A 24,308-nucleotide genomic window follows, 5' to 3' on the forward strand; every position below is an offset into this window, starting at 1 on the left:
CTGCCGTAGGACTGAATAAGAATCGGTTCTAGATTCTGAACTGTGTGTCCGTAGAGGGTTGCGTTATACACCAATCAGGCATAACATTATGACAGGTGAAGTAAATAACACTGATGATCTCTTCATCACGGCTCCTGTTAGTGGGTGGGATATATTAGGCAGCAAGTGAACACTTTGTCCTCAGAGTTGATGTGTGTGAAGCAGGAAAAATGGGCAAGCGTAAGGATTTGAGCGAGTTTGACGAGGGCCAGATTGTGACAGCTAGACGACTGGGTCAGAGCATCTCCAAAACTGCAGCTCTTGTGGGCTGTTCCCGGTCTGCAGTGGTCAGTATCTATCAAATGCTTACCCCGCCGAAAGCACCAACAGTGGCACGTGAGCATCAGAACTGGACCACGGAGCAATGGAAGAAGGTGGCCTGGTCTGAGGAATCACATTTTCTTTTACATTACGTGGATGGCCAGGTATGTGGCTTACCTGGGGAACACATGGCACCAGGATGCACTATGGGAAGGTGGCTGTGGCTCTTCCAGCAGGATAATGCTCCTGACACAAAGCACAAATGCTTCAGGAATGGTTTGAGGAGCACAACAACCAGTTTGAGGCGTTGACTTGGCCTCCAAATTCCCCAGATCTCAATCCAATCGAGCATCTGTGGGATGAGCTGAACAAACAAGTCTGATCCATGGAAGCCCCACCTCGCGACTTACAGGACTTAAAGGACCTGCTGCTAACATCTTGGTGCCAGACACCACAGCACACCTTCAGGGGTCTAGTGGAGTCCATGCCTCCACGGGTCAGGGCAGTTTTGGCAGCATAATAATGTTATGCCTGATCGGTGTATATTTAAAGGGGTACTTCAGCGCTGGGAAGATGAATCTGTATTTAAACTGGGTCATCAATGCAGTAGAAATGTGAAATTATTTTTGAATTTGGTGTCTTCTAGACTGAGAAAAGACAGAAAATGTATTTTTGTCCCATGGGGATGAAAGACTACAATTCCCAGAATGCTTCGCTGCCCTGTGAGGCCATTCCCAACACCACCAACTTGATTACAGTGACTCAGTTAGAGGAGACACTACAATTAAAAACTGAACGTGTGTGTTCAATATAATGAGTGAGTCACCGCGCGAGTGTCACAGCACTGAGCACTAACTGCAGGAGTGAGGAGAGCTGAGGTAATCGCGACTACACTCGCGGCATACATTCACAACGCGAGTTCAGTCTGGCGCGTTTCAGTTCATGCCTTTGCAAGCTTAACTTTCATAGAAATGAATTTTAGAAGTTAAAAGACTTACATTGCTCACCATAGCTCCGTTTAAATGATCCTGTCTGCAAGCTGAGCTCTCCCTGCCAGCTGAGTGTAATCGCCCATCCCCCATGCGCGGATTCAAAACATGCGGAAATGGCTCCCTCTGCTGGCTGTAGTCTTTAGCCTCTGGGCAAACATTCCTCCTATGATGCAAAAATCGTCATTTTGCATCATAGGAGGAATTTTTCCAGAAATAAAATGCATAAATCTCTTGTCTCAGGGAGATATGAGGGGGGAAAGCACAATCATTTGAATATACTCCAGGGTTTCTACTGATACAAAGCCATATGCTAATCGCTGAAGTAACCCTTTAAGTAATTGAAACCAGAACGTGCGACTAGTCAATAAACTGGTTTAAGCGACTGGGGCGGGATAATTTACATTTACAATGACTGCACGAATTGAATCACAAAGGAAATAAAATTTGGATTTCAAATCGACTGCTCTCGAAGCAGGGTGCGAATGTGATTTGGTCCTGTACCCGCTGGCTCTGTGGGCCGTCCACTTCGTCCGGGGCTCCGTCCTCCGGCTGCTCATAGTTTGGGCCCCCGAGGAGCCGGATCCGTTTCTCACACTGCTTCTTCGCCACTGTGAGCTGGTTAATGTAACGCTTCATGTTTCTGGCACGTAACAGGTCGGCCTTCAGTGCCGCGGCCTCTTTCCCTTTACTGTCTGCAGAGAGAGAGAGAGAGAGAGAGAGAGAGAGAGAGAGAGAGAGAGAGAGAGAGAGAGAGAGAGAGAGAGAGAGAGAGAGAGAGAGAGAGAGAGAGAGAGAGAGAGAGAGAGAGAGAGAGAGAGAGAGAGAGAGATGAGTGTTCACACGTGCAATCTCACAGGAATCAGCTATACGAGAATCCGGCTGAGCACATACAGGGCCGGTTTCATTTCCTTCTGCTTCATGTCACTTTCACACAGAGATCGACACAGATATCAAGCATAAATAATGCTGAACATGTTTAAACATGCTCATTTTACTTGAGACCAATGGCTAAATAAATCCAAAACTCATTAGTGATTTCAGAAGTTCAGAAATCAATCAATTAAAATGTAAAGCGAAATAGTTTCAGGTTTACATACAAGGTAAACTAGGAAGGAAAGCTAAAAATAAGCAATCAAACAAGTAATTCATTCAAAATGCTCTAAATTAATGTTTTACTTAATTTAAACACTGAAAAAGAACAATTAAAAAGCTCTGTTTAAAAAAATGTAGACAATCTATTTTATTATTGCTATTATTAATAAAAACAATAAAAAAAAAAAAAAAAATTATATATATATATATATATATATATATATATATATATATATATATATATATATATATATATATATATATATATATATAATTATTATTATTCATTTCAAAGGCAAAAAGACCTGGAAACCAGAAGAGAAAGAAAACTTTAAATTAAACAATATATATATTATATAATATATAATTTGTCAATAAACAAAAATATAATAAATAAAAAAATCTTTCTGGTCAGCATGCCAAACCTTATAAATAAATGCATTGACAATATAAATAAAATATAGTTTTATGTCGGATTGCAAATAGCCAAAATATCTCCAAACCACTGAAGTTGAGCTAACTTTCTTGTCAACGATATCTGTGTCCTCTGAGCTGGTCGTGAGCGCTGAATTTTCGATCTATTTTCACTATCACAAATTTTTCCTGCTCATCTTCACTCCGATCCTGCAATCCTGTCAGCCACTGACTGTGAACACCACCGCATACGGCACACAGAAGTCCGGTCTAAAAAACGCATCCGCAGCATCACGCATAGTGCGCACACATTATATCGAGCATTTATCGAACTGCTGTTAATATCGTTTTACAGAGGACAATTATTTCACGATAATTAACTTTATCGTTTTATCGCCCAGCCCTATGTACAATATACAAAATCACTGTTTAGCTAAAGTGGTGAACCCCTTTGTTAACAAATGAGCTTTGAAGATATCAAACCGATAGTTCTCTTCATAGCTAATGACTCTTTCCATAGCTTCATTTCTGTTTTTCGGTTTCATTTTTTCACTTGTGTGTGATTGATTTCCCGGTCCCAGAAAATCATAGAATCAGTGTAGCAGCACAACACAAAAGCATATTGTTTATAATCACATTCACAATAAAGGCATAATGTAGACAATAAAGGCTGCTTAAAGACTAAAATGGCAATAGTTTTCAGCCATACCTGATCCTATTGTATAGCTACTTTACCACACTATCTAGATAGTCAGCTTGCTCACTATTCTGGAATGATGGTCAACTAGATGCGATTTTCGATGTGTTTAAAATACACAATATGCTTCAAATGATTATTAATTTATGTAAATATGTACTACTTTAACGTCAAGACAAGACAATGAAATTGTTGTGGAAAAAAAAACTAATAAAACACCTGCCACAGCAGAAATTCGTCTCCCATCTGCCATTTTAACGGTTATGCCACGGCCATCTCGGGAACTTAGGTATCAAAATTATTTCTGAACTTCCCAGTGGTAAACATGACATCAGAGGGCGTTCATGTGCAATTTTTACCTCGGAAACTCGTATTTATGATAATTTTATGATAATTAAATGTGTGTTCAATAAAATGTGAGTGAGCCGCTGAGGGAGTCTCACAGCACAAACGCTGCAGGAGTCATTCATCATGACATGACATTCATCAAGATGAGCTGAGGTAAGAGCAGCCGTTATTCACAGCGAGTGTTCAGTCTGGAAAATGTTCTGTTCATGCCTTTGGAAGCTTAACTTTCATAGGAATTAATTAGAAAAGTTGAAACACTTACTTTGCTCCGCTCCGTTTACATGAATGCCTGAGCCGAGCGCTGTGAGTGATGGCTGTAATACTACTGGCTGTAATCTTTAGCCTCTGGAAAAAAAATCCTCAATTGACGCAAAATGATTAAACTTGCGTCATCTGAGGATTTTTCCAGAAATAAAATGCATAAATCTCTCGTCTCAGGGGGATATGGGGGGGGCATGATCATTCAAATATACTCCAGGGTTTCTACTGATACAAAGCCATATGCTAATCGCTGAAGTAACCCTTTAAATGTTTGTTGGTTGTTGTAAACATAGATACTGTTGTGCAAGAAACATTTCAGACCTGTCTGACAACAAAGTATTATATAATTTCATATAAAATATTGAATTTGATCTCCTGAGATGAACAAACAAACTTTCAAAAGGTTTAGCGCTCCCTTTCCCTGACCCTTTATTAAAAACAGTCTATTGTATAGCCTTTTCATATAAAGTGGGAGAATGAATCATCCAGAAGCCTTACACTAAAGTAAAACAGGCTTTCTGAACGCCTCATTTTCCACCAAATACCAAAACACATTTAAAACGATGTGGGAGTGTAATTTCTGTACTGTAGGTATCGGCTGATGTGTTTTATGGGCAGTAAATGTCACCGCTGGCCACTGCGGCCCACTGTTTGTGACCAATTATCCGTCTGCCAATCACAGAACGGCACACGGCCAGACACAGCTTCACAACAGTTCATAAAAGACCAGAGCAAATATGCTGGTTTATTGCGTGACATTATTACATCTTTGATTCAGCGTAGGAGCCGGATTCTTTCTGCATGAAACTCACCATTAAAGGTCATGATTAGATTCAAATGCAGAAAGAGGGGAAATAAAGCAATAGCTCAGAGGTTGCATCCCTAAATAAGGAGTGATATGATTGGCCGATGTGTTTGAAGGTCATCTTACCTTTCTGTCTCTTGAGCTGTGGGATGCTGCTGATTGTGGTCGCCTGAATGATCTCCACAACTATCTGATACCTGCCGGAAGACAAAACCAGAGCAACGTGACTTTCTGCTTTCTTCACATCTTCATCTCTTATGTGTGTAATGTGTGTGTGTGATCATGAAAGCGTCCCTCCAGCTGGAGTTCTTCTCTATATCAGTGTAGTGTTGCACGATATACCGGTACTAGTAAAGTATTGCGATGCCCTGATATTACAAACGGTACGATATGGACTATTATTAGTACCGGTACTTTAAGGAGGACAGCGCTAACATGAGCTGTATTTCTTAATGTGCGTGGATGTGACAGCAGGTGTCAGGACGTGTGTGTGAGCTCTGCTTCCTCCGTTCACTAAACATTAGAAGTAGAAGAGTTAAATATATACACGCGCAACACATGACAAAGAAAGCAACAGAAATATGCGCACATGAGAAGAAAAAGCATGGCGCGGGACGTGCTCGAGGTACCGGACTCTGACCTGAAGCACACACACACCTTTCAGACAACATGCGATCGCCATTCAGTTCTTTCGTGGATTATTATTTGGGTTTGAATGGTCAAAAACATGTAAAAATGCTCGGTCTGGTGAGTATTGAGGTAAACACGGACAGATATGTCTTTAGTGAACATGTACAGCTGAGGTAATGAGATCAGTGCAGGTCTTAATACAGACCTAATATTCTGTGATTAATGTTAAGCAAACAATGAAAAATAGAAAACCAGCCCATGCTTGGGTAAAAAACTAAAATATATTTATTAAGAATCAGTGTAGAGTTAAATTATAGAGTGAACACTAAGTAAGCAGTTTTATATTTGATTATTTAATATCTTTCTTGACTTGCTACTGTTACATAGACCTAATGAAGCTGAAAAATAAACCACTGTTTTTGTCATTTTGTTTGTAATTTGCATTTGTTGCTTATTTAAAAAAAACAGATACAATTAAAAAATCTGTAGTATAATTGTAAGACTAAATTTTATCATCCGACATGTTGAGAAGTGAAAGGTTAGTGAATGATAACATGATTGTGTTAACCCCTAACAGTTAGGGAGGTGTTTTTATGTGACGTGTGTATGAGAGTTGAACCGATGTCTGTGAGGCCAGCAGCATCAGTAAGGGGGTAAGATGCGAGACTCTGAAGCTGGTTAACAATTGATAATGTGATTTGTGTGAGGATCTTCACACTGGCCGTTATTATAGCAATAAGAGGAGGGAACGGTCAGAAACCAGCGCAGGAACTGCTGGCCAAGGGAATTTTTAGTTAAAAAAAATAAAACAATGAATAATAAGTTCTGTCATATTATTCATATTATCAGTTTTTTTGTTTGTTTTTTACCGTGGTATCGATTTAGTATAACCGCTGAGGTATTTTAGTCTGGTATCGTATCGAAGTCATAATTTTGGTATCGTGACAACACTATATCAGTGTCAGTGTTTCTGAACTCATTGTAGTCTTGAGTTTTCTTCTAGGAACAAAAACGTCACAATATTCCTCATTTAATAATTCATACGCAGAATAAAGGGGCGGGGCCTGTTGAGTTTGGCTGCGTCCGAAAACCTAGGCAGTCTGCCTAATCAGACAATGACTCTGCAGGCAGCGTGTTGTGCATGAAGGCACCTCACGAAGTTAATTTCGGACAGACTTCTAAGGCAGTGTAATAGTGTAATGATTTATAATAAAATAGAGAGTGCTTTGGTGAGAACTAAACACATATTTAATTACTACAGTAGTGATTTCTCACAAGAAATTATATCAGAAGTGTAATATGTTGGTAAAAATCGTACATTTACACACAAACTGACCAGCAAACGCAACTTTCGGACGCCATCTTATTTTCTCAGCTCAACTGTCACTGAATGGGAAAAGGCAGTGAAGGATACATCTATGCTGTCTTCAAACATTGATCAGATGAAGGTTTCACAGGAGCTAACATTAGATTTGCACGTGGCTCGATGCCTTCCTGCCTTCAAATGTGTCCTCCGAAGGCAGCATTTTACAGGTTTCGGACACAGCCTTAGTTAGCCGACCAATCAGAGCACAGTGCACTTTTCAGGAGGAGGGGCAGGAAGGCGTCTCTGAACAATTTTTAACAATTTTGTAAGAGGATTAAATTTATGCATATTTAGCTTTTTGTGAAATGACCTGCATTTATTCAGTGTTGTTATTGATGCTAATACTACGGCGTGGTGATTAAAGACGACTGGCATCACAGAATTGACCGATATTTTGGTGCTGAAGTGTGAATGGCCTCTTACCAGTAAAAAGCCAGAACGCCGTTGCTTGTCTGAACAGCATATTTGTGCGTTTACGGGTAAAGTCATTCTAGCAATTTCCTAGCAGTTTCATGGGAATTGCTGAGTGAAAGGGGCTAATGTCTAAACTAGAAATCTAGACGCAACCTAGCGGCAGCAAATCTAATCTGCCGTGAGTGTCGTCTAGCAACTCTCAATACACTTCTTAGCTGTAAACGCAAACTCTGGTCAGGCCAATCACATCGTGTATAGAGTCAGTGGGCGGGGCTTTACATAATGGCTTCTAGTAAACACAGAAGCTGGCGAACGGCGGTCTTTCGAATCAGCTTTGACCGCGACTCTGGAAGACTTGGAGTTAAGCTTTTCTCTGAGAAAAGAACAAAGAACGGCACTGAAGTCATTCTTGAAAAGGGAAGATGTGTTCAGAGTTTTGCCGACCGGATACGGCGAATGTTTAATCTGTCAACTAACGTTAGCTCCGCTTCACCTTCGTTGCTCTGGTTGGTTGTAGCGCTATCCTATCGCGTGCAGAGGGAGTTTGAAAGACGACCGTTTATCCGCCCCTCAGATTGAGCTGTCAATGGAGAGTTTCCAGACCAAACATTTTGGTGTGGGTCTGGCTTGTCAGGCTAGCTTATGTCTGATTTTACATAGACCTTCCGGTTTTCCTCACACACAATCTGAAAAGACTCAAACAGACAAAGGCAGATTGAAAGACTGGATTTTTTGAAGATTGGATTTTTAGGGTACAAGTGATTTCAAACATTTCAGGCGTTCTGATGTGATTCTTAAATGTGTACATATTTAGCTAAAAAGACTGCCATTTCGGTTTAGCGTTTTGTCCCAGAAAGAGGATAGTTCAACCAAAAAAATTCTGTCATATTGTGTCATATTGTGCTTTTAATTACCTCACAAATAACTGACAGTCATGACCTAAATATGATTTCATTTAATTCATTAGAAACATATTCTTCACACACATTTAAGCTGATATCCCTGTTCTTAGCTCATTTTGACCAGATCACAGATTCAGTCGGATGTTGAACAGCTAAGACTGAATCAGTCCGAATCGATTCATCAGTCAGTGTTATTTATGAACCAGTTCGACAGGTTCAGTTTTGGAAATAACGAGGAATTAAATGTTTTTATGGAATGTAGGGGAGAAAAAGTAAAAGTTGCCCAAAATATAATACTCTGATAAAAGTACAGCTACTTGAAAATGTACTTACAAACAGAAACACACTGTCACTGTCAACCACGGTATTCATGCAAATTTATGCAAATGCCACACTGCCTTTAAACGACGTTATGGATTAGCAAACATGAGTGTGTTTTATGTTGCGTTCCGGACAGGTTTCTGAGCCCGTAAGTTACGACTTTGTAGCGTTCCAGGAAAAGTCACGCCAAACTGTCTGAGCGCAAGGAATTGTGGGAGCTGGATGTAAACAAAGCATGGCGGACCGTACTCGACTTATGCTCATTTACAATCATTTCTATCACCAAAGGTACTCGCTCCTTGCTTACTTGAGGGAAACAGAGGAGAAAAACGGTCCATAAGGCAAGAGAAGCTGTTATACCTTTTATTTTACATTATTTGTATATTTGGAAATGTATTTGGTATTAATTTATTCTTGCACTCATTGGACTGAACACTAGCTAACGCTAGAAAAGCTGTTGATAATGCAACATTTGCTGATAAATGACGGTAGAGCAATACCTTATTTTAATAAACGATTTGGTTTTTAATGTACGACTTCCATAAACACTGCATCCGTACGGTAGGGGCTGCCATTGTTGTTTTGCGGGCTGTGTGACGTCAGAACTCGTAACTGGGAGTACATCCATCCAGTACAAGTTCAAAGGTGGGAAGTCACGGGTTTAATGGCCGTTCCAGTGCACTTTCATGGGTAGAAGGTTGAAAAAATGGGTTACAGGCCATTAATTAAAACAGGGAATCTCTAAAATTTCAAATCTCATTTTTTCTTGATCTGAGGACGTGTCAGTTATTATTTATTTGTGCATTTAGCAAACACTTTTAACCAAAGTGATAAACAATCATGGTAGAAACAAACCGTGATGTCAGACGTGCAGACAATCAATACACCAATCTCAGTAACTAATTGTATTCATACTTTTTTAGCAAAATAATCTTGAAGCTTTTGGTCCTCTACTTCTTCTCAAATGAAATGAAAACATGAAACACGACTGCGTCACCCAGCAACAACCTCATTCCCTGACCTCAGGTTTTCTTCCCGCGCCGGTCAAATTATAGACGCTGAATTTCCTCAACACAATGAACATCCTTTTGCTGCTCTCTCTGCCTTTCAGCTTTCAAACAAAGCCTGTTTGCGCACGTCTAAAAGAACACATTTACAAAAACACCCTCTTTGGCTGATACGATGTTCAATTTTAGACTTAATGTGTCAAAGCAACTGAGGCTTACAGTCGTCATTTAAACATAGGTCTCAAAATGATAATTGTAGAGTTGACTAACAGCTTCTGTCTGTTATTAAATGTGACAGTACAGATATCATCGGTTTTAATAATAATACCACATGACGGTCATACATAGAGATATTTAGGCTCATTCCCCAAAACAAGTTCCTTTTGAGTCCCTCATTAACATATGCAAATAAGGATGATTGTCTACCTGTTACTTTTTCAGCTGAGCTTGATTAAAGGCTTTGTGTAAACCTTTCTTGTTAATTCAATGCATAGTTTAATGGGTTTCTCCTTCAGGCCTTGCTTCCTACTGAGACTTCTTCAGAAAAGTAGCTGCAATGACTAATAAAAAGCACTACAATCAAACCCAGACAGGTTCAAATTGTCTAACACCCATCAAGAAATCACGATAAATCACAGTGCTTTCATTTCAGAAAGCCAGAGTCTGTCCGTTCCCGCCTGTCGCTTCCCGATCCATCGCCATCCTTTACGCCTGCGGATCAATACGGCTGAAAAGTTTCCTCGAGCCTTTAAATGTCAATGCCTCGTAGATAATTCATCCAGAGCGGAACAAACCTCAAATGACAAACGTCCCCTCAAACACGACCTGATACTGACAGGGCCGACTTCCAGTTCACCTATTTAAAGAGTCATTTGTCTGAGCGAAGGTAATAGAAATTGCTTTCCAACAGGACTATTTATATACTGAAATAAATCGGTTTGAATGTGGCGAAATGGCCAAAATCCAGACAGCTTTAGTGAGTCACCCGCTAACTCTGAAAAAAAAAACACAATAATATTAAAGAAGCCTGTTATGCTCTTTAGCAAAGTCTTAACTGTTGTTTTTGGGCTCTACTAGAGCAGGTTTTCCTGCTTGAATGTTGATTATTTCCTCATATTCTCCATTGTTGCAGCTCGTCTCTTCCCAGTCTGTCAGTAACGCTCTGTTTAGTTCCTGTCTCTATGAAGCCCCTCCTCCTGAAAAGCACACTGTGCTCTGATTGGTCGGCTGGAGCAGTGTGTTGTGATTGGTCAAGTGTTTGGGAAATGCCCCGCCCCTTACCATAACCGGCAGTTTCATCACACTACTAACTAACTCAACAGGCCCCGCCCCTTTATTCTGCGTATTAATTATTAAATGAGGAATATTGTTGTTACTCATAAAAGACTATTTAATCGTAACATTACAATTGTTTTGCATTCATAAGTGCCGGTACTAATAATTGTACATGTTCATTTCTTGGAAATGCACATTTGACAGTACAGCACTGAGCTTGAGTTGAGATGCACATCAAATTAACTTTCAACAAACTAATTTTTATTGGGATATTTTTTAATATTGTACTCTTAAATGAAGTGTTCTGTTATAGTCTCACACTGAACTGACAGACAGCTTCAGTGATTATATAAGGAGCTCTTTACTTGCCTTCGGTCTAATTCAGTCACAATCTGAAGAAAAGTTTTTGCTTTTCCATGAGGCTTCATTCTACAGCACAAAAAGTGTCAACATTTTACAAAAATGTATTTTTTGATGATTTTATGTTTTATATAGGTATGTTTTGGACCGGTACGCATTTTTTCTCAAAAAAACTTGAGAACAAATGATACTGGTATCAATCATTTTTCCGGCAGCCACATTTAGAGATTTTTTTTCCTGAATTACCGCTGGGCTGTGAATCGTTCTTAAAAAACCTTGTCTCTTTTATGACAAGCGTTCCTCACACAGTTGACATAAACCACGCTCTCAATAAACGATCATATCCAGTAAACTGTTAATGTTATCAGGATTGCGTGACTATATTTAATGTGTATTGAGGCTACCTGTAGTTCAGTTTCCATTTCTGTGCCGTCTAATTTATAACCGTCATATAACAACACATTAATGTGGAGTAGAGGTGACGCTTCCTCTCACAGCAAGAACAAAATAATGGATATTTACCATAATGCACAAAGCAAAACGAGAAAGGCACAACAAAGGAAACTCTGTAACTGTGTGAATTATGTGAACAAGTGAGATACTGTTACAGGTGAACATTAACTATTGACTCCTTTGAACCGATTCATTTTAATAAATAGTTTAAAACAACTGATCTATCCAAAACACTGAACTCTCGAGACGCCCTGTCTGAAGTACAACTAATAATTTACACAGAACACCTCTGAAAGGAGAACACAAGTGTCCTTACATGCTAAAATAATTCTCAGGTCTCATAAAGAAGGATCTTCTCGTACAAAGCTACGAAAGCCAAAGCAAAGAGGGCATAATAGGATCAGAGTGACAGGTGATTTCTGTGTCTGATAATCAGTGTTGGAACTAGTTACTAAGTAATTAGTTACTGTAATTTAATTACTTTTCCCTTGAAAAAGTAAAGTAAGGGATTACAGTTAGTTCTGATGTAATTGAACTAAATACTAAATATAATTATACATAATCCAATAGTGGACATAACATCAACATTTAAAGTCTAACTTTAAAATGCATGTTTTTATTTATCCTTCTCACATTTGTAATACTTTGGTCAGTTAATAAGAGTAATTTTTTGTAGTTTTATATTATGTATTTGAATGAATTAAGAGCCGTTTCATGTCTAACCTTTAATTGCTTAACTCGAGAGTTGATTTAGAAAGTAATTAAAAAGTAATTAGTAGTAAGTAATTAAATACTTTTTGGAGAGAGTAATTTGTACAGTAATCTAATTACACTATTGAAGATGTCATTAGTAACTAGTAATTCGTTACTTTTATAGAGTAACTTACCCAACACTGCTGATAATTAAGGAGAAAATAGATCATACATAATAAATAAAATAAATCATACATAAAGTAAGACTAGGGGAGGGGGGAAAATGTGATTTTTAACTGCATCGAGATGAATGGATTGATTCACAAATATAAAAAAATCGATTTTCTAAATGTTGATAAAGTTTAAGGGGGAAATGACCTGGAAAAGAGCCACACTATATGCAAGTTTTGTCAAACTTAACTAAAATATTTGTTCAAAACATGACAAACATGAGAAACCATATTACACGCTTCCAACGCTCGGTTGTATCGCTGCCAACCAGAGGACCACAAACTCTAGCGCAAATTTTATTTGTGTCCGCATTCTCTACAGATGTTCAGATGTTCATTTCATAAAAGCTGTTTTTGATTGTTGTAAACAACACACACAGAAAAAGTGTCTGTGCTCAGGATTTAGTTTTAAGTCATAAGACTCTATTATTTATTTGTGTATAAGAGCAGCTGTATGTTACTAGTTATTCAGAATATGCTGAAGTCCACAAGCATTACTTTAGTATGAGAGCTCCTGGTACATAATTACATGTTTTTGTATAAAAGCTGTGAGTTTGGTACAGTAAAATGTCTATTTAATTTTTTTTCTTCTGAAGGATTATATTGCTCATTGCACATAACAGGAGGGTGCTGGTTATTACTTTACGTTAGTGATTTAAAATATGCTGAAGTCTGTATTAATTTACTGTGCTGCTACAGACACTTTCCCTGTTGGTTCTTTCCAATGTTTGGACATATTCTGGCAAATGTAACCTTGCTGTTGACATGTAAAATCGCTTCCATTTGTTTTATTAATAAAATATATTGGAAGTTAATTCATTATGGGTCATTACAAATACTTTACTTTAAAAGTACCACGTGAAAATCAAATTGTGAGGTGCCTAGAGATTCCCACCAGTTATGTGACTTTTTCTGTTTGCTTAGAGGTATTTGTAAACTACAGTACTAAAGTTCAGCAGTGATAAAATAACTTGACAATTTCAATAACAGTATCGAAAAACAATATCACTTGTCTGGCTATCAGCAGACCAAGCTCAGTTTAAGATTGAACATTAGTCTGTGGAGTCTGCTCTGTATTTCTGCTGCACCTGAGGTGTGATCAACGGGCATAGTTCAAATAACTCTGCACACAATTGGATAGTCCTTCAACCAATCAGACTTAAGATCCATCGCTTCTCTATCGTCATCGTGTTAAACCTGCCAATAGCGCGCCAGGTGGATAAGCCGGTTTGTGATTGGTCCCTGTAAATGTGTAACAGAAGCAGGATAGAAATATGTACAGGTTTCCAGACTGAGCTGCTGGGCGAAATCAAATCGCCGGCAGATCGGGCTGGGTTTACCCAGTCTACAGTATCACTGTCAGTGTCGATTAAATGTAAACGATGCCCATCCATATTTATAAAAGGGATGTTACAATATCTAAATATAAATTTAAAAGCAAAATGTGTGGAGAAAAAAAAAAAACACTATATTAGGGAGTGGAAATGGCTAATAAAGTAATATGTGCTCCTCTGCCGCCATCTACTGGTTATAGTGGCAGTTTCATATATTTTATTTTTATTTTTAAATAAAAGCATTCGTTTGCCACGTGTTAGTTTTCCTACATCTTGAACAGTTTTTAATATAGAAACAACCTATAATATATGGGGGGGAAAACGAGGCAAATTATTTTGGACATCGCATTAAAAAGTGCTAGCTAGCTGCTGAAAGTTGACGCGTTTTTTGAATTTTGTTCATTAGGTGGTAAAATTGTTGAGTCACGAGAAAGTTGTATGCAAGCTATGTAAGATACAGTTAGCATAACATGCCTCATTTTATTTAACGTTAAACAGAAACATTACTAAAGTGTAGGCTACTGTACTGACTGAAGAGATATCGCATGAATAAAGGCTAAATGCACCGCTTCCACTGGTGTGATTATTTACCATGTCAAGGAAAAGATCCATGTTAAGCACAGCACAGCTCGCTCGGAGCGTTCAATATGCTGTAAAACTTAAATTAACATTAATAATATTTGTTTCAATCACTAAATGAAGCCTGCTATATTTGGGACAAAAGTAATGACCTTAAATTGCTTGCACAAAACTCTTGATCAGCATTCAAAGTTTGTTCTTTTAAACCGTTATGCTCAGAGTGAGGTCTGCGGTTTTGGCATTAGTTGATTTACTTGTTTTTATGTTAGTAATACATTGTCAAATATGTTTAAACTTATTCGTGTGTTTTTTTAGAGGGAATATTCGAACGTCATTTCTGAGCATTTTTGCCAGCCCTAAAGCAGAGTGATGCTAAATGTGGTGCTGATGGGTTTGGTACCTGAGCTGTTTGAGGAACTGTATGTCAGAGCTGCTGCTGATGAGTTTGATGAACTCCTCGTAGGACGGCGCGTAAGTGTACGCTTTCTTATGATGCTCGTTCAGCTGCTCCCGGTGCTCTAACTGAGCTAGCAGCATGCGGTTAATGTAGTCCGGGTCGCTCAACACGTCCACCAATGGCTTGAGCACTGCAAAGACAAACAGCACAAATGAAAAGCTTTGTTCTGAAACCCAGTGAGCTGGCAGCTATTTTAAGGCACTGAAGGCTCGACATGAGGACCGCTCCAGCATAATTATATCGCCTTCCACACTTCACAGACGACAAGCTGCTCTTAACTGGATTTCAAGTAGTTAACTACAGACAAGCAAACCTTTTGAAAAGGTCATTACCGGAGCTACACAAGAAGTTACTTATAAAAAGATGCATGAGCTTTTTCAAATTTATAGCTATCAAATAATATTGTTCATTTTACAATCAAACATTTAGCAAAAGCAAATGATCTCGATTAGGGTGAGCATTCACATTTACACAAAATAAAAATAAAACATAATCTATTAAATAAACTTCATTACATTTTTCATTGCAAGGTTTTAATGAAAATTCCAGATAAAATAAAAAAAAGATTCAAAATGCAGAAAATGCTATAAAAAAAACACAAAAAAAACATTTTGATTAATGAAATGCAGCCATCAAGGGTTATTTAAAATTTTATTTTAGTTTTATTACAATTTTAATTAGCTTTTTATATTCATATTTTTAGTTTCATTTTTAATAAATGTATTTTTTCAAACATTGCTATTTAAGTATAACTTAGTTTTATTTCAGTTTTAGCTTTAGTTAGTTAAATGTTTTTGTTAATGAAGTGTGTTAGTGTTAAAACTTTATTCAGTTTATTGCCAATGCAACATGTATCATGTTTGTTTAGTTTAAGTTTTCGAACCGATATATTTTATTTTAGCTTTACTGTCAGCATTAATCAATTCATAAATTCAAATAACATAAGTATTTTTTATATTTTGAGTTAAGAATAATTCTGCCGCACAGACACTCAAATGAATCAGTGAATCGTTTGAACTGTCCGAACAAATGATTCATTAAAACGATCACACTTCCCAACTCTATACACAAGACAGCATGCATTTGATTTTGTGCAAACAGTGAAAAACAGACGTCTTATTTTTATATTTAATTAAAATGGACTATTTTACCCAATGCGGTATTCACTTAAAACATTGCACTGACTGCCTGGCAACATGTCAAACTCCCATGCATTTTGTGACAGATATGGAGCTTCTGCAATGCAATGTTTCCTTTCAGTTAAAGCTGCAGTCCGTAGTTTTTCCTCTTTGTCGCCATCTCTGTTCGAAAACTGTAATTGCAGTTATTCGCGGAAGTATCAACTCTACGTGAGGCGTGCCCCGGTCGGCACAGCGCGGAGGAATCAAATGTGCAGCTGTCAGTCACCGTGCCGGTGTGGAAACTGTCATTCACAATCACACACTTTACTGTTTGAAAGTATGACCGACATAAGAATATCATCTGAGCAGTAGCTCATCCTCTTTTGTTCTGACCAACTAAGGAGAAAAAAGCATTGCAATACATCGCGATGATTAATCTAACGATCGTTTATCATGTCACGTCAAACTGCAAATTATACTTTTTCAAACTGTTAATGTTATCAGGATTGCGTGACTATATTTAATGTGTATTAGGGCTACCTGTAGTTCAGTTTCCATTTCTGTGCCGTCTAATTTCTAATCGTCATATAACAACACATTATTGTGGAGTAGAGGTGACGCTTCCTCTCATAGCTAGCACAAAATAACTGATGTTACCATAATGCACATCGCAAAACGAGAAGGCCCAACCAAGGAAAACTCCTTAACTGCATGAATTAAGCGAACAGGTGTGCTACTGTTACAGAGCCTAATTTAACCATTGAAATGTCTGACCTGTTCAGCAGAAAAAAAGCTGAAAAACCCCTTTTCACGCCACCTTTAATTATCCTTGTTTTTGCATTGCCCGGGCGAAGTCTCTTTTCTTTTCACTTTGAATTCCAAAGACTTTTGCATTTTACAACGGATGAATCTCCAGTTGTCACAGGTGACTGTCGTTTTAACCCTTTTTGATCCGCCATCAAATTGATAAGTTAAATTATATCAAGTGGTGTGAGAAAAGGCCATCTCCACTAACATCCTCACATGCGATAGCCTGATAACCGGGACTCCTTCTTTATGTGTTCAGATGTGACGTAATGACGCAAACATATGCTTGAATTTCCCACGGAAATCCACCAGTACCACTGGAATTAAAAATATTATCACAAGCTTACTGCTGTAAATCGAGCTAAGGTAAGCAGGTAGTTTTGAACACTGGCTGGTTATGTACTTGCTCAAAAATGTTTTTTGGATCATTTTTAACCCAAAAAAGTTACGGACTGCAGCTTTAAGATGCTGCCTTAGAAAGTAGATCTAAAGGCAAAGAAGAGAGCTAATGGTAGCACATATAAAATCAAACAGTTACTCTGCAAACCCCATCAGGCTTTTGCCAAGCTCTCCTCCGTCCCTCATCATGATGAGCTCTCTAAAGCTACGGCTTGTTGATGTAGAGCTGATGAGAGACGCTAAAGCGCAGAAGAAGACGGAGCACGAGGCAGTGCCTCATTACTGCCAGACAGAGCTGGCGGGTGACGTCTCGCCCTGAAAAAAAACCTGCCAGTGTGAGACAACAGATGCAAACGCTTCCTCTAGTGTAAACCCCAGACCAACAGGAGTTAATCTAGCAGCTGCATCCTGAAGCAACGGAGCAGAAAGACACACTAATCTTTTAAAGTCATCGTGAAACAGAAGTTACACCTGTCTTTTCTTCCCTATTGTGACGGAAATACGAGAGAAACGCTACTGGAAAAAAAACTAATGCAATTTGTCTGTGGAAAGTTTTCCAGATCAGAGACAAACATAAGCTCCACCTCTTTAAGGATGAAACTGTTGGTAAAGGAAACCACTTAATCATTATTTTACCTTTTGAGCATCCAATACTCTTTAAAGTGCCTCTTGTTCTGGAGTCTCCTACAACAGGTTCTCAAGCATCCAAGGTCAAAAACACTTTAATTCCCTCATAATATCCTCTTTTCTCTCAGTGTCTGAAACGCTGCAGTCAAGGATTCAGTCTCTCTAAACCCCGCCTCTCTGGGAGCTGCTCTGCTCTGATTGGTCAGAAAGCAAGCGCTCATTATCATATCTGAATCTCAGCTCTTGACACACAGTGATATGAACAGTAATGATGGTGTGGGTTTAACGTCTCAATCTCATCAAAGTGGATTTGCTTCTCCACATGAACAACACAAACCAAACTCTTCCAGTCTCAGACACAACTACAGTGTGTGAGGGCGGGGCTAAGAGACGCTGTTCAGCCAATGAGAGCATAGGCTGGCATTATGCAAATTAGTTACAAACCTTCATAGGTCCAAGCAGGAAGTGAAACTGGAATTACTGACGACTCATCTCAGTTCAGAATCAATTCTTTCTTTTGGGAGACAAAAACTGCATTTATCTGCACTTTGATCTTTGCAGAGCTTTTACATTCACTCTATTACTCACTGCATGAAAGGTAATATCCAAAAATCATAATAGAGCACTTTAATATCCTGCACTAATCCATAGTTTCTCTCTCTAGCAGCCTGTCTGTCTGCCTCCAAGAATAAATGTAGTTAGTAATTTCATGGCAAATCAAAAGCAATTACAATCACACACCTGGTGCTCATAGAAAAGATCCTGGAATCAATTTTGTGATTTGCCAAAATAAAGAAGAAAATTGCAGATGATGTTTCATGAGTCCTTACACAAGAGCAGCATTGTGAAGACAGATGACAATCAGCTCAGGCCAATCGAATTGTGCATTTCAGACACTGAAGCTCGAGCCAAAAACAAGATTTTCCCCAAATCTAATTCTCAAGTTGTGATACGGTCAGTGAATGAAGGCTTTGTTCTGTGAGAGGGGGATTTATCAGCATGTAGAAAATGAGCACCAAATCTCTGCATGAAAGCAAATCATTTCTACTTATCAAAGTCTTGTACTGCTTTCAGTCGTAATAGTGAAATATTTTCTACATTAAACCACATCAGGGCAAAGTTATGACAAACAAAAGCTAATCTGTGTGTGAGTAATAATACCAACAGCAGAGTTTTCTTGCATGCCAAAACAATTGATGATGATACGGATTCTAAGATTGCAATTGATGTACACTATATTGCCAAAAGTATTGAGCCGCCCCTCCAAATAATTGAATTCAGGTGTTCAATCACTTCATTTCACACCATAGGTGTATAAAGCAAGCACTAGGTTCACAGTACGCAGAAGTCACCAACTTTCTGCAGAGTCAATCGCTCCAGACCTCCAAACTTCTATGTCCTTCAGATGAGCTCAAGAACAGCGTAGATGCAGTGGAGTAAAGCAGCCGCCACTGGACTCTAGAGCAGTGAGACGTGTTCTCTGGAGCGACCAATAACGCTTCAGTCTGACAATCCCATGAACAAGTCTGGGTTTGGCGGTTGCCAGGAGAACGGGACTTTTCTGACTGCATTGTGCCACGTGTAAAGTTTGGTGGAGGGGGGATTATGGTATGGGTGGTTTTTCAGGGGTTGGCCTCTTAGTTCCAGTGAAAGGAACTCTTAATGCTTCACCAAGACATTTTGGACAATTTAATGCTCCCATCTTCATGGGATCAGTTTGTGGACGGCCCCTTCCTGTCCCAACATGGGCTCCAGTGCATAAAGCGTCGGTCCATAAAGACATGGATGAGGAGTTTGGTGTGGAGGAGCTTGACTGGCCTGCACAGAGTCCTGAGCTCAACCCGATAGAACAGCTTTGGGATGAATTAGAGCGGAGACTGAGAGCCAGGCCTTCTCGTCCAACATCAGTGCCTGACCTCACAAATGAGCTTCTAGAAGAATGGGCAAAAATCCCCATAAACACACTCCTAAACCTTGAGGAAAGCCTTCCCAGAAGAGCTGAAGCTGTTAGAGAGGGTGGGCCGACTCCAGATTAAACCCTACGGATTAACAATGGAACGGCATTAAAGCTCATGTGCAGGTAAAGGCAGGCGTCCCAAAACTTTTGGCAATATAGTGTATCTTGTAATATAGTATAATATTCCTGTAGCTCATACCAATGCCAGGGTCATGGGCTCAATTCCCAGGAAATGCATTAACTAATAAAATGCAATGCAAGTCGCTTTGGATTAAAGTGTCAAATGCATAAATGTAAATCGAATAAACTGATGTCATAAAATAATTAAATGAAAGCTAAATTAATTCCCTAGCTAACAGCACGTAGGATGTTTAATGGAGGCTGATCTCATTAATTATATGACCAGAATCCGAGGTCAATGTACCAACCGAGCCTGCAGTCTCCCTCTCAGAAACTGAAGCTGTCGCGCCTCCATCGCCCCCCGGTGACCGGTCCCAGTATAGCCGCCCCTCTGTGTTTTCTAATGGACGCGAGGCAAACTAAACAATAAAATACACTTCAAATATTTTTTCCCTAAAGTTAGTTTATGTCACTGAAGGCAGTTCTCATCACGATGATTTCATTTCAAGTGTTCGTTTTTAAAATAAGTTTAGTTTTAGTTAGTTAGTTATTTGATGCTATAAAAACGGGGTGTGTGACATCATGATTGACAGCTGAGATCGACGTCTTCTCTGAGTGAAGTTGACACTGAGGCACTAACTGACTTTTTTCTGGATTTTTGGGAGCAGATTGGAGCTTTAGCATTAATTTCTACATTTCCATAACTGTTTATTTCACACCAACATAATTAATTGTTCTGCATCTGTGAGAGTGTGGGTGGGCTTTTGATATCGCGACTGTACTTCCTGCTCTACTTCCTGCTCTCTACTGCGCAGACTCGGTCCCAAGATGTCAGCGCCGTGCAGGCCGGCTGAAAGCTTCAACTCCGGCAAGCGGAAATGGATGATGTTGCGTCGTCCATATTTTTTTACGGTCTATGGTACCAACAAGCAAAAATCCTAAGGACAGAAAACATAAGAGTGTCCAGCAGGTTTAGTGAGGCCAGGTCACCTTTAGTAGCGACGACCTCCACCAGTAGGAGGCGCAGGCTGCGAGATCGAGCGTCCCGCACCGGCAGCAGACGCAGCATGAGCAGACGGGCACAGCAGCGCAGGAAACGCAGCTCCTCGTCGGGGCTGCTCAGACACGGGTGCAGAGGAAACGCTCGCGGTTCTTCCTCCAGCCTGGAGAGAGACAGAGACACCGTCTATATAATTCAGACAATCATGCAAATGAAGCAGTCATTAAAGGGTTAGTTCACCCAAAAATGAAATTGATGTCATTAATGACTCACCCTAATGTCGTTCCACAGCCGTCAGACCTCCGTTCATCTTCACACACAGATGAAGATATTAGTGTTGAAATGCGATGGCTCAGAAAGGCCTTCATTGACACCAATGTCATTTCCTCTCTCAAGACCCATAAAGGCACTAAAGACGTCGTTACAAAGCCCATCTCACTACAGCGGCTCTACAATCATTTATGAAGACACCAGAAGAGTTTTTGTGTGCAAAAAAACTAAACAACGACTTATATAGTGATGGGCCGATTTCAAAACAAAGCTTCGAACCGTTATGAATCAGTGAATCGATTCATGATATGGATCGCCAGTCACGTGATTTCAGCAGTTTGACACGCGATCCGAATCATGAATCGATTCACTGAGTCATAACGGTTCGAAGCTTTGTTCTGAAATCGGCCATCACTATATAAGTCGTTATTTAGTGTTTTTTGCGCACTAACTCTATTCTCATCTCTTCATAAATGATTGTAGAGCCGCTGTAGTGAGATGGGCTTTGTAACGACGTCTTTAGTGCCTTTATGGGTCTTGAGAGAGGAAATGACATTGGTGTCAATGAAGGCCTTTCTGAGCCATCGGATTTCAACACTAATATCTTCATCTGTGTGTGAAGATGAACGGAGGTCTGACGGCTGGCCAACCACAGGAGGAATTAATCACACAATTTACATTTCTGGGTGAACTAACCCTTTAACATCTGTGTTGTGTTGCATTATGTTACATTTTATATCTGTTATTTAAAAAAAACATCTATATTATTTATCTATATGCAAAACAATCATGCCAATCAAGCAAAAAATGTATGTATAACTAGTTTTTTTTTTATCTAAACTATATTATATAGTTTTACATTATTTTATTTGTAACTTTTTGTATTGTATTGTAGTATTGTATTGGTTTTATATTATTTTAATTGTATACAACAAAAAAAATTCTTCTTTGGCAATGTGCTAAAGCACTGGCATAAAACATCATGCCAATAAAGCACTCTAAAGAAATTAAATTACAAGAGAAAAATGTATTTCTTGTTTGTTTTTTTATTAATTTATTTGTTGATACAATATGCAGTGCAATCACACAAATAAAGCATTTAAAATGTAGAAAAATTAAGAGATCACATCAGAAATACTAAAATATTTCACAAATTGACAGACAGACAGGTTTAGGAAAACAGATGAGAGGAAGAAAAACAGAGGCAGCAGAAGACGTCTGTCCACTCAGCTAATGAGCTGCGCAGATCGATCGCCGACACACACACACACACACACACACAACGGGGAGATATGCTCATTACTGCATCCAAATCCATCACATCCGTCACACACACACAAACACACACACGCTGAGAGAAAAAAGTCTGCAAGAATGTGTGTAATAGAATAATGCAGACAAGTGTGTAAGTGCGTGTGATGTTATGTGTAAAACAAAGGGTCCCATTACAGGCTGCAGTTTTAATCCTGGTAATCCTTATGTTGAGGGGACAAAATGACATTTTTTGGTCCCCATGAGGAAAACATCTCATAAATCATACAGAAGGAGTTATTTTGAGAAAGTAAAATTGCAGAATGTTTCCTGTGATGGGTAGGTGTAGGGGCAGTGTGTGTGTGTGTGTGTGTGTGTGTGTGTGTGTGTGTGTGTGTGTGTGTGTGTGTGTGTGTGTGTGTGTGTGTGTGTGTGTGTGTGTGTGTGTGTGTGTGTGTAGGTTTAGGGTCAGGGGCAGTGTAGGGGGATAGAAAATATAGTTTGTACAGTATAAAAACCAACCATTACGCCTATGGAGAGTCCACACAAAGATAGTGAACCAGACTTAGCACGTGCATGCGTGTGTGTGTGTGTGTGTGTGTGTGTGTGTGTGTGTGTGTGTGTGTGTGTGTGTGTGTGTGTGTGTGTGTGTGTGTGTGTGTGTGTGTGTGTGTGTGTGTGTGTGTGTGTGTGTGGCAATCATTTGGCTTTCTTTCAACCAATAATCCAGAAACCAGTGAGTCCAATCCAATTAATCCAATCCATCAGATTGCATTTCAACAAGCACAAAGGTTTTACATGCTTGTGCTTTTCCCACTGAAAAAAAATGTAAATGCTGTTTGCTTTTATTAGAGTAAAGATGAAAAAGGCTTTTGCTCTGTCAATCCAGATAACAGCGTTTTGGATGTTTAAAGAAACCACAATAAACACTTTTGGTGGCTTTCAAAAGATTGAGGTCAGTCAGACTTGTAATGTTTTTGAACGAGTCTCTTCTGCTCACCAAGGCTGCGTTTATTTGATCCTAAATCCAGTAAAGCGGTGAAATATTGCTCCAGTGTGAATCATCTGTTCTCTGTGTGAATATATAGTAAAGTGTGATTTATTCCTGTGATCAAAGCTGAATTTATCATCATTACTCCAGTCTTCAGAGTCACATGATCCTTCCAAATATATCAGAGGATGTGGTTAATTTGGGGATTTTCTAGACTGTTTTCTGCTTCCAGGTTTGAAATTAATATTGAGTGAGCGTTCTGTTGTTATATATTATTTATATTATTCATGAGAAGGCGAGGTTCGTCTAATCGCTGCTGAACGAGGATACACAGCCCATAAACTCAGACATAAACTCTTACATTAGTGCCGTCTGTGTCCAGAAATACTGTGCTCTCTTTAACGTTCGTGAGAATGGAGTAAATAAAGCACCGGTCAGAACAGCAAATTATATTTTATCATATTTAGTAATATTATTTTCTTGATTTTCATGAACCGATATGGATTCTTAAATCTCAAGAATCGAGTTTTCAGTTGATGTGCGAATGAAACTTCTCTAAACAATATTTGTAGCTCCTGCTATCCAATAATCACAATAAGATTTTATACTTTTGATATGAAACAAAGTTCTGACAGATTGAACCGATCATCTCCTCCTCTAAAGTCCAGCAGCAAATAAACATGACGAACACAGAAGGTGTTGAAAGATACAGAACATCTTCCTGAAATCAATCCTGTCACATGCAATCCATCAATCTGTGTTTCAACCGCGGAAAGACGTCAATAAAACAGCTTGAGAACAATCACATTCACCTCAGAAAAGACATTCAATGTTC

At 39.0% G+C, this 24,308-nt stretch overlaps 2 protein-coding genes across 2 annotated transcripts in view; one reads left to right on the forward strand and one right to left on the reverse strand.

The window, feature by feature from the left end:
* gnpda2 (glucosamine-6-phosphate deaminase 2) overlaps positions 1–24,308 on the forward strand; it is a 469,370-nt gene that overhangs the window by 167,699 nt on the left and 277,363 nt on the right. The gene's annotated exons all lie outside the window — the stretch shown is intronic.
* The window catches only part of snx25 (sorting nexin 25), a 78,751-nt gene that overhangs the window by 25,908 nt on the left and 28,535 nt on the right, over positions 1–24,308 (reverse strand). Inside the window, exons 4-7 of the mRNA XM_067458091.1 lie at positions 20,952–21,124; positions 14,874–15,060; positions 5,036–5,106; positions 1,794–1,984 (exon numbers count right to left, since the gene is read on the reverse strand). Of these exons, the coding sequence (XP_067314192.1) occupies positions 1,794–1,984; positions 5,036–5,106; positions 14,874–15,060; positions 20,952–21,124 (622 nt within the window). The remainder of the gene's footprint in view (positions 1–1,793; positions 1,985–5,035; positions 5,107–14,873; positions 15,061–20,951; positions 21,125–24,308) is intronic.

The sequence above is a fragment of the Pseudorasbora parva genome, chromosome 11 (genome assembly GCF_024679245.1).
Source record: "Pseudorasbora parva isolate DD20220531a chromosome 11, ASM2467924v1, whole genome shotgun sequence".
Lineage (NCBI taxonomy): Eukaryota > Metazoa > Chordata > Actinopteri > Cypriniformes > Gobionidae > Pseudorasbora > Pseudorasbora parva.